Source organism: Epinephelus lanceolatus, chromosome 9, assembly GCF_041903045.1.
Source record: "Epinephelus lanceolatus isolate andai-2023 chromosome 9, ASM4190304v1, whole genome shotgun sequence".
NCBI lineage: Eukaryota > Metazoa > Chordata > Actinopteri > Perciformes > Serranidae > Epinephelus > Epinephelus lanceolatus.
In genome coordinates, this window is record NC_135742.1 from 32,722,501 (window position 1) to 32,734,414 (window position 11,914).

Here is an 11,914-nt window from a genome sequence, read left to right on the forward strand (position 1 = left end):
AGTGCTCACTCTTCTGATATACGCCACGCTTTGTTTTTCATTTCCAAGGAAACAATAGCCCAAGAGTGGCATGCAGCAAACAAAAGCAATGACTGCGCTCATGCTTGAATCATCTCTGTAAATGAAGATATATTGTCTCTTATCCATGTGCCAGCAGCCGTCGAACTGTGCCTTCAGACAAACATTCAGAAATTCACACCTTAACAGTAATGATCACTCTCACCACAGTTCTGTGACTTAGGGCCTGAGGTATCTCTCTGTATATATATATATATATATATATACACACATACATACATACATACATATATATATATATATATATATATATATATATATATATATATATATATATATATATATATATATATATATATTATATTATATATTTATTTTCATAAGCATACAGAGAGGATTACTAATCAACAACCTTGTGGAGGCTCAGTGACTATGTAATGATTAAGCGGTCGAAAGTGAAACCTCATGACCTCAGGTTCTTCTGTTACCAAACATCCCATTTGCAAATGGAGCAAAAAGGTTGTTGAGGAATGCATCATGGAAATGTTTTGTATCGGTGTTATCATCCTTCAAAGTCATTCAGTCTCAGTAAGGCTTCAAAGTCATTCTATTTTCAGAACTCATCTGTCTTCAGGGTAGAGTGAGGGAGATGGCTTCAAATCAACTATCAAACCAAATGTAAATACACTATCCATGGATTCAAGAAACCAAATCCTGGGCAAAATATATACCAGTGGGTTTTGTAAGTGGGTCAAGATAAGATCTCCCCCTTACTCCTGTGAGCTTTGCCAGTAAAAACACAATTGCTAATATATGACTAGCCACATCAGGAATGGAAGAAAAATCTCATTAAAAATTAATGCACACTTACCACTGCTGCACCTCTTTCTCTGTAACTGTAAGAGAAACAAAGAGTGACATTAGCTTAGAGGAAAACTTTGGTTGTCCTAGAAAAAGAGTAGCTTGCTGTTACATACAACAGAAGAGCCAAGTAGTAGCATCGTTAATCATCTTGGCCCAGTCCTTTCACACATCGTCTGACTTTACCAAAATTACTCCACGGTGTCAACATGCAATTATTGGAAAATAGCCATGTTTCGTTGAGTGTTGTATGAATCCACTCTAGCATACTATCAGAGGAGATGAATAATAATTTCTGCTGGCCAGGATAGTAGACGACAAGTGGGAGTACACTCCAGGGAGCCACAAAAAGACAAGCAAGGCTGAGGGAATGAAGGTCAACCACAGATTTAAGAAAGAGAACAGTTCAGGAGGCAGGATGTGTTATCATGCCCACACACAAACACCATTATCTGCCAGTATCTAATCAACCAATCCCTCATGGCTCTCCCTCGTCTCTTTACTTTCTCTCAAGTAACCACAGCAATTTTCAGCCTCTCGGCCCTTTGGCTTGCTAATGAAAACAAAGGCTGGAAATCAATAGCATTAGTTTAACCAGGTGGTCCTTTGAGAGAGACTTTCTGCATTCATGCCACTGTAAGTCTGAGGATGTCTACTACTGTACCACTTCTGTTGGGCCTGGGGCAAAGCAGCAGCCTTATAAATGACACAAACAGCTAGTCGGTTAGTCAATCATTTCTTCTACTGTAATATTTAACCTTGAGCCACTCATAGTCATAGTTAGTGCAAAGACATACAACCAGAGAAACAAAGCAAGTTTCAAACGTAGACATTTACAACAGTAAGGAATTAAATTATCAAAATGTCCAACGCCCTCATACTGCACTGGTTAGGAAAAAAATATCCATGACAAATATATTCAACACTTGACCATGAGGTCTATATATTTATTCCACGATGTGACTGCTGCAGCACATGAGCAGAATCATACAGAGGCTATCAATGAGAAGCCGGGTCAGGTAGTCTTCGCCTGCATATATCTCTGCCTTCAATTTGTTCTACTCTGCAGTTCACCAAGGAATCCATCGTGTGACCCCTTCCTGGGTAATAAATGTCAGGGTCAATCTCACGACTGTCAGCCAAGCCAAGCTACCATTAAATTGGCCTCAAAAGTCAATGTCGTCAAAAACTGAGCCAATTTACCATTGCTTCAATTTAATAAAACATTTTATTACATAAGACGGTCAGAGGCAATGGGCAATAATGCAATCGACCCACGTGCAGGAGAATGCAGGGCCCACTCAGCTGGTTGACTCTGCAGGGTCTGCTACCACACATCCAGCTTGCACTCTGTCACTTTGAGCCTCTTCATGGCTTTGACAACTTACAAAATCGTCGTGCCGTTACATGGGCCTCACCTAAATCCTGCAGACATTTTAATAGGACTGCTGGCATTTCCATTTGATGCCAGGACAGTCACTTGGAAAAGAATTTCTGGTTTGAATTAAGCTCTCTTAAAGTACAGGTGAAGCTGCAGCCATTTTCCACAGTTTTCACTAAGTGCAGGAAAAACACCGGCTAGCCAGGGCCTTGGCACAGCTCAATGTTGTCTTTGATCAGAGTGTGATCAAGTGTTTTATTTTTAAACACGAGGTCATAGTAATTTTCTTTTGAAGATGCAGGCATTTTCAAACCTACAGCAAAGCAGCACACAGACATCTTCTGAACTAAACAGGCCTTATGTCTGGCCTGGCCTTGTCGGTTGCCTGTTAACATAGAGGGCATCTGCTGGGGAAAAAAGCACCCTACCTCTTCTGCCACTGAAACAAGAAGACACATAGTGACAGAGAAATTTACTAAGTCCCCAGTCTGTCAAGAACCAAAGGAAAGTGTAGACTAAAATGGCAGACAAGGCTTCTCATGGGAGAGCGAGAGAAAGAGGCAACAGGATGAAGGAAAACAGAAATGATAAGAGTCAAGTCAGGCAACAACAGAGAAAGGGAGAATGATCATGCTGGGAGAAAAAGCTTGGTGCCCCTCTCAGCGATGCTAACCAGATAAGATCCTAATTATACTATTCCATTCCCAGCTCAAAGAGGGCAATTAGGGGATAAAGCGAAGGAGACAGGGCGAAAGGGTAAGAGAGAAAGAGAGAGAGAGAGTAGAGGACAGTAGCAAACAGCCCAGCCCAGCACGGAGCCCAATCTTCCTCCACAGCAATTTCCTGCCACAACAGCCTTCCATGGTTCTGCTGTAGAGAGACCCACTACACAAATAACACTGTCATTAAGCAGCCAATGGATGTCAACTCCCACCCACACCTGCACAGTGTACTGCTTAAATAATAACAATAATAACGCTGGTTCCAGAAATAACATGCAAATGATTAAGACAGTGTCTTCCTAAGAGACATCATTGTGATAATTATGAACGTGATCTTTGCTCAAATTTGACTGAAAACTGTAGGCGGGGGGGAAAAATATTTTTTGTTCAGCTGGAGATCATCAAAGAATAAATGAGTGTGAACAAGGTGAGAAGAGCAAATGCAGTATATGCAATGACCTGATAAATCAACAGGAACAACACATGTACTTGCAATGTTGCAGGCTCACTCCAGTTTTTGACTTTTCCACCAGTCCCACCATTTCTGTCAGACTCTGCAGGAATGCCATTAAGAATTCTGGCATGTAAAGCACAGCCTTAATTTGACCGTTTATATTCTGTATCTATCTCTGTCTCTTTTCAAATAAAAATATACAGAGGCTCCATGTCCTGCATATAAAACCACGTCCTCGTCTCTAAAACCCCCAGCTCGATGGCTGATACAACCTCAGCATCTCCATATTCATAAATCCCTTCAGCGTGATTTAAAGATGCTGATTGCAACTTTTGCCAGACCTTCACCAATCACAATTTGCTACACAACATTAAAATGTAAATTTAAATCAAACGGGGAGCTTATTCCCAGCTGACATTTAGCTGTAGCTCTGTTCTGTCAATAATGAGAAACTGATGTGGAATCCCAATACATCCTAGCAGGCAGGGTTATTTACTGTACAGCTGTATGGAACACAGTGGGTGGAAAATGTGATTATTAATCTTAGCTATCTATCACATACTGTATAGTCTTTTACTTTGGTCACAATGTGCTGTTGTTCTCATACAGGCTAGCTGAGAAGAATGTTTCTCAAGAGAAACAAAAAGAAACCGACATGAAGGTACTCACAGTAGGTTTTCCTTGTCAGTTCCTCCACCACCTCTGGCTTGAGCTTGCTGTTTGATTTACCCATGATCTTCAGCTCTCCTCCCCACCTCCAAATCCACCTTGGCACGCAGCACCTGTTACTATCTCCTCTCCAGTCTGCTCCTCTGCCAAAAAACATACACAAACGTGGGCCAGTTTAGGTGCAATGACACCGGTGAAATACAGGAAACACTTTTGTTTTGTTTTCTTCAAGAGAAAAAAAAAACTCCCATTCAAGTACTACTCTATCGTACTGTGTAGTTCACTCTAGCTGCCGTCATGATATGCTCAGTCATCAGCCCTGGCACTCCAGACAGGCGAGTCAAACCCCAGGGGACCTGTGAAGAAGGGGCCGGGCAGGTTGTTGAGTCTATATGAGCGCTGCTGAGTGCCTATGTGTTCGCCTCATTTCTTCATAGCAAGTCCGTGGGCGAAGAGTGGCGTTTGGATGCGTTGCTACCTTCGTCCTTGGATACAAGAGTCACTCAGTGGCTGGGTTAAGCACGCTCACTCCCTCACAGTCATTCTCTGTTCTTCTCACTCCTCCCACCCCTCCTTTCCCACCACTATCTCTATTGCTCTGGGTAAGTTACTGTAGAAAAGAATCCTCCCTCTTGACAGCTGAGATAAGGAGGTGTGTAAACTAAAACACAATGAACAGAGCTCCCTTTGGATGCACCCCGCTGTACTCTGCACTCACTCAGAGCGTTAACTCTAATCCCTGGAATGTATACAGACCTAACAGTTTAAGAAAAGGTAAAAGGTTTCAGTAATAATTTATGGAAAGCAAAAAGGAGCAAGGTCTCTACATAGTCCTACAGCTCTAGATGGCGGCTGAAAAGAGATCTGGTCGTGTTCTTAAAGTAAGTGTGTGAGCTGTCTACCAAGCTTAGAGGTGGATTTGAAGAGTGACAGTTTTCTTTTCTTCTCCATTCTGACTCATAATTCTCCCTCCTTCCTGGACTCACGACAGCATGGTATGATTTCCTCCTCTCTGTCACAGCAGACAGGAGATGAGGGATAATGGAATTTCTTTGTATCACGGGCCTCGCGTTGGCATGCACTGATGCCTAACCACAGCAGCTGTATATGAGCCACAGAATGGGAAGCTACTGTATGCACTAGGCACCTTCACTGCAAACATCTGCTCTCCGTGTCCATGGCCAGCGATGTCCTTCTGAGGGATGCCACGCTGGTAATCACCATCTTGTGTTTGCTCAAGCCTTGTGGTCCTGGGTGTTACTTAGACACTATGAAAATAAACAGACAGCCGTTACATAGGCAATGCCAAGCATTTGCTGTGTTCTAGTGGAAATGGACTGTGCTGTCACCTAGAGCCACAGACACATGAGCACTTGACTGGAAAAATACTCAAAAACAGGCAGCGACCTTTCTACTGTCTGCTACAGCTGCTGAATATAGCCCACAGACTAGGCACAATGTGGAGTGTTGGTTAAGTGCAGAAGGTATTACTAAATTGCTTGGAATTTAAACAACTGTAACTGAAGTCTAAAAAATTATCCATCATGGTCTAATGAAAACAGTTGGCTAGAAGAAAGCAGCACAATTAAAACACATACGCACACACACTTAAATTCATAACAAATTAATGGCTGAATTAAAACATACAAAAGAGTGCTTTGTTTCCATATATTCATCTTTGTTTAGGTTGACAGGAGGGCAGAAACATATAGTCGCGGCAGCAGCAGGTGGGACGTTGCCTGGCAGTACCATAGCAACACACAGTTTATGGCTACAGGACAACAGCTACAGTGCAGGCAGCTTGCTAGTCATTGTACTCGCAACGTTTGGTACCCACGCTGTTCCTTATAGCGAATTGCCTAAATAAAAAAACACACAAAACTCACCTTGAAATGAACAAAAGCGTCTCCACCATAAGCGACTTCGTGGTTTACCTGAGCCACAGAAGCACAAAGTCGCCGTCCAGTCAGTCCCAGAGCACAGAGCCGCTGCCCAACGCTGTCTCCCTCCGCCGAGTTCCGGAGCGAATCGCTGCTGCGCGGATGGCCGCTCGTGCTGCTCTGATGCCGCCGTCAGGGAGTGACGTTGCTGCTGGCCAACTCAGCTCAGTGCAACAGAGACGCTGACGTCGAGGTACCAGTGGTCATACAAGGACTCTTTGTGTGCCTTAAGAGCCCTGAGACGTGTCATCTCGTATAGTGAAGTGTTTATGTCCCCGCATACAGTTTTAGACGCAGATTCTCATCTTCGGGGCAGAGTTTAAAGGCAGATATGGCACTTTTAGGTAGCCTGTGTGCCCAATTTTTAGATGTATGAGGGTTTATGTCTGGGATAGCGTGCACATGGCTCATAAATAGCGTCTTTTTGTTTATCATTATGTTATGACTGGAGGTACTTTACCTTTCAATTAGCTGATCACTGCACCAATGTGTGTAATGATGTGTATGATCAACTTAAAGGGGAACTGCGCCCATTTTCAAAATTAATACATGTTTTTCTCATGGTCTAGGACAGTCCAAAATATTAGAAACATCAATAAATGCCTCTCAAATCCAAAAGCTAGAGTGCTGAAATTCAATTTTTTTATGTCTTAGGGTATAAACCCTGGAGCTGCTCCACAGACAAAGTGGTAAAGATGTTATAGATGACACTGAGGGCACCCAGAGCAATGTTCTGAGTATATGGGTACATTTTCTGTGTCACAGCTGAAAGAATACAGCTCAACTGGGTGTAACAAACATAACATCAGGCAGCTATTTATTGTCTATGGAGCAGCTCCAGACTTTATACCCTATGACGTCACAAGTTTGGGGCTTACTTCTCTGGTTTCTAGCTTTGAGAGAGTAGTGCATGTTCCCAAATATTAATTGAACTTATAGACCATGGGATTCACATACTGGAATTCTTAATTTAGGTGGCATCCCCTTTTAAAACCTAGCTTGTTGTACAAAGAGGTCATTATAATTAGTCTATATGGCAAGGGGTTTACGGATATTAGAAACCTAACTGATAATCTCTATCCTCATGGGGCCTCAGGTACGTCTGCTTAATGACTTATAATTTTTTTGTTATGTAGGCTATGACATATTGTTTAAGCTAAGTCTAAAGCCTGTAAGTAGCTATTTAAAGGGACTCTCCATGAATTTAGCATTACACTTTTATGAGGTTAGGGGGCTCACAAGAGATATGAGAGTAAAACGCACAGTCAAAATCAATGCAGCAGAAACTAAGACAATCCTTATTACGGACTTAAATACAGGCAAGGCTCCAAAAACACTACTATTCCCATAATGCAATTCAATCGTGCCCTTCCTTTGACTGTCTCTGGTAAATGCCCAAGTCTTTCAGACTGCACCCACAAGGTCTTGACACAGACTCTCTGCTCAAGATTTGAAGTGGCAAGCCCAAGCTTATCCCGTATGATGACATCAGGGTAATTTCCTCAGACTTTAAAAAGCTCCCTTTAGAGCTGAAGACATTCACAGGATGAGTTGTACTCTACATTACAATTAAACTGATGTGTAAGATCAGAAATTATTTCAAAGGTTTGCTGTCATTTTTATTTCGGTAGCCATGAATCTGTCAGGTATCTTGAAAGTCCCAGACTAGAAGAGAAGTCTAAAAGCTTGAGAGTGGGATGTCAATTTGAGCGAGCAGCAAAATTCAGGTTGAGTTTATCTAAACATAGCCTACTATAATTACTGATTTGGAGCGCTCAAGGCCAGCAGAGAAACACCGCAGCATGGGAAAGATGAAAATGATTTCAGATATACAACGCATCTGCTAAGGGAGAAGGACAGAAACATTGGTTTGAAGCAAAAGATGAATGCTCTGCAGTCTGCACGTGTATTGATTGCTTATTAGTCTACTCGAGGGGCGCAATGCCAAGTCATTTTTCCCACAAGTCTCAATTTATCACATTGGTTACTCATGCTTGTTACTCATGTTGCTCATGCTTATGTCCAAACTTTGCAGTCAGACCTTTTCATGTGCAGCTTATTAAAATTCTGGTCTCATCAGCCGCATGCCAACAGATGTTCAATTATAGCGTTTGCCCATTAACAACTGCAACACTATCATTCTACAGCCCAATAGAAGCTTTCTGCCCATTCATGGGAGGGTTGGATCTAAATGTGGGCTGTGTGGCTTGGCCATCTTAGTATTCAGTGCCCTTCCCTGCAGTCCCTTATTGCAGTCAACTGCAGTTACAGTGGTCTCATAGGAATAGAGGGAACAAGGCTGAGCACAGGAGAAAGAGGCCAAGGCAAAATGGGGGTAAATTAATGGACATTTTTAATCTTTTTATGGTGTAAACCTGAAAGCAGGTGAGATTATTTTAGGAATACGATTTATCTTTAACTCCAGCTAAATGGGTTGTAGTCAAAGATGGTGGGTAAAGTGAAATAAACTCAGATTACTCACTTAATTCACCTAGTTTAAAGTAAAGATATAAAGTAGATCTTAATTCCATAAATTCTGGCTGTATAAGTGTCACATAACAAATTAACTGTATGTTAGAAATACCGTAAATTAAGCTTGTTTTCCCCTATAGCTTTATCACTGATAGATGTCACAAGGAAAGATGCAGTCAGGAGACCACATTAAAACATGTTACCAATTACCACTCATTTTGCTAGCTATATGATAGTCATTAGGAAGTTGGTATTTCCACTGCAGAGCATCAAATACTGAGTCATTTCTCCTTTTCCCTCCTATCATTCAAACCCAGATTACAAAAGCGTTTCCCTGAAAAAGATTCAGTGTAATTACTTGCAGATATTTGTCCATTTATCAGAAACCACATACACACCATGATTGTTAAATAATCATCAGCACAGGGGCATCATTAAATGCCCCTGCAGCGTCTTTGCATCACCATTATATGCTGACATGTGCCAAAACAGCTGGAGGACTACTGGGAGAAAACCACTGCCTGGAAAATATCTGTATATTTTGTAGTGCCACTGAGTTTTAGCACCCTCAGTGTTGCATTACAGGCTGGAAAGTCATCATCTCAGGGCTGGCAATATACTGTCAACACAATATCTGTCTTAATTAGCTGTGAAAACACAAAGAGGCAGTAAAGAGTCCATCAGCAGGAGGAAATATTCTTGAGTTTACAGGTTTTCTTATGTTACAACTTGAAGACAGAGTCGCTCATACATAAACAAAGCACTTAACGATTCAGAGGAACATGCATATATTTGAAAAACGGATGTTTGGTGGTGATATTTTTATGTATGGCTCTAACTTAGATTCAACATCTGATCCATCACTTTGGCAGTTTTATAAATAGCCACATTCCTAGCAGAAATGCAGCTTCAGTGAGTCAGACATGAAAGGGGTGCTAGATTTAGCCAAGACAATTGATAATTTTCAAGAGAAAAAAGCAAGAGATTTAATTATTTTGTCACCCACTCTGCGCTTAGAAAGACTTCCATGACAGCTACTTAAAGGTCCAGTGTGCAAGATTTAGGGGGATATATTGGCAGAAACGGACTATGATATAATTTGTATGTTTTCTTAAGTGTATAATCACCTGAAAATATGAATGGTTTTGGTTTTGGTTTCACTGAAACACTGATTTGTAACGTGAAACTGATATATTCACTGTTTCAGCTGGTATTAGTCACCTGGTCCGTTTGTATTGGAGAAGAAGGGCCTTCAGTGGATAATTTGGCCCCTGGCAAAAACCTGAACATCTGGATCAGAAAATGTTGAGTACACATTAAGTGTTTGGATTAGCAGGTGCTGGGCTACCGGCCTGTTTGTGGTGTGACAAACAGCGTCGGAGAAACACTGATTTGTAACATGAAACTGTTTTATTATTTATTGTTTTTACTGGTTTAAATCATCAAGTCCGTTTATTTTGGAGAGAAAGAGACCTCTGTAGATAATACAGCTCCCAGTAAAAAACTCCTAAACATCTGGATCTTAACTTATCAGAGAGAAAAGGTGAGCCAACATTAGCAGGTGCTGGGCTAACAGCATCAAAGATTTGTAATATAACACTTGTTTTTTTCAGTGTTTTTACTGGTTTTGATCACATGGCCTGTTTGTTTTAAAGGAGGAGGAGACCTTTGTAGTTAATCTGGCTCTTGGGAAAAACCTCCTGAACAATGAACACTGAAGGAATTCTAACTGGGAGTTTATGCTTGGCACATGGGAGAAGTTTCAGTTAGCTGCAATCTGCATTCCTCACCACTAGATGCCACTAAATCCTTCACACTACTCCTTTCAAGTAGCGTCCTTGATACTTTTCTTTTAAACAAATTAGTAAAATTCTACCATATAGCTTATGCTCCATACATTTTTTCAAACAAAAAGAGGTAGGTTAACATTTATAGTTTTTGCACACATGGCTCTCTGACAACAGTGTGACAGATGGAGGGACTGACAAAGGGCAGCAGATGAATGAGAATCCTTTTATGTACAAGCCGGAGCCACTCTACATAAATGCATGTCAGAATGAACCGCTGAGAGGTTGAGCTTCACAATACAAAATGCAGTAAGCCAAATGTCCATCCAAAAGGTTGTCCCAAGGATGGAAAGTACCATTTGGAAGGTTTGGAGGACATTATCAATTTTTTAAATAAAACATAGTTGCAAGAGAATGATGACAAAAATGTGGCTGCAACTATCTAACAGAACACTTCACTGCATGAGCAACTTCCTCCTTCTTCATCAACTGCAACCAAACAACATAACATTTCCCTGAGGCGTCATCTGTTGTGCCCACTTGAGTATCCCATATGGCTCGACATATATAATTTAGGATCATAAATATACAATCCCTACCCTCCTCTGAACAGACATGGGCATGAGGATCCAACAACACTTATTGTAGTCTGTTGTGCTCGGTAAATCCAGCAGGGCATAGAGGTTTTAGTGGAGCAGCGATGCTGGTGTAATGCCTTTGACACCCAGCTGTTAATTCAGACTGACAACAGGCAGATATCTGGCAGACTAATGGCAGATGGGGCTTGAATCCTAGCTTTATGGAGATAAACTATACCCCCTTAGGAAGGAAAGGGGAATGGAGAGGAGAACAAAGAGAGGACAAACACTTTTTAGTAACATGGTGAAACAACACTGGAGAGTTTATCTAAAAAGGTGGAATATTCTGGCTTTTTCTGGACATTTGGGTCATTATCACAGCGGGAGGAAAATGTTGCCCATTGAGCTCGCTGTGTTAGAGGTAGGACGCAATCTTTAGGGCCCAGTTTTACTGTATTTATATCATCAAAAGCAAAGAAAGAAGAAAAGCATAATCACATATTTTAAATTACTTCCTTGCCAACAGATTATTAAAAATAAAAGAACAACTAATAGTTGAATCTAGAGAGAAAAATCCCTCATCTGGCCTACTTTAAGTAGTACAGGAAAATAATTATAGTCATGACCCAGAGGATAAAGCTTGTCAGATTTAGCTGTACTGTTGTTGTTTTATTGTTTCCACTGTGAATCTCCTGCCTTCCAAATAAGCAATTTAGCATTAGATAAGGTTTTATGTCTGCTATGGACATAAGGGATGTTATGTTGTTACACTCTTGTGGGCCAGTGTGTGTGTGTGTGTGTGTGTGTGTGTGTGTGTGTGTGTGTGTGTGTGCGCTTCTTCCTCCCAGTTTCCTTCAGCCCTACCGCAGGATCACGTCTGCCCTCCAATGGCTACAACAGGCAACAACATGCAACATTACTTATGATAATTGGGATTAATTCAGCAGCGATTGCAGCTGTGAAAGGCCTAAATATAAATATGGGTTGGAACCGAAGGTGGATTTTGGTTACTAAATAAAGCATGCAGCTGCC

General features: G+C 41.3%; 1 protein-coding gene across 3 annotated transcripts in view; it reads right to left on the minus strand.

Annotated features, from left to right (window-relative positions):
- ncs1b (neuronal calcium sensor 1b) overlaps positions 1-6,175 on the minus strand; it is a 17,096-nt gene extending 10,921 nt beyond the window's left edge. The window contains exons 1-4 of one of the 3 annotated variants that reach the window (XM_033620408.2): positions 6,040-6,175; positions 5,253-5,373; positions 4,106-4,248; positions 890-914 (exon numbers count right to left, since the gene is read on the minus strand). In XM_033620408.2, coding sequence (XP_033476299.1) covers positions 890-914; positions 4,106-4,169 — 89 coding nt within the window. In that variant the 5' untranslated portion in view covers positions 4,170-4,248; positions 5,253-5,373; positions 6,040-6,175. Of the gene's footprint in view, positions 1-889; positions 915-4,105; positions 4,249-4,377; positions 4,513-5,252; positions 5,374-5,991 lie in introns of those variants that run through there. The other 2 variants (XM_033620406.2, XM_033620409.2) reach the window with 2 other exon arrangements.
- Between the last annotated feature and the right edge of the window lie 5,739 nt (positions 6,176-11,914).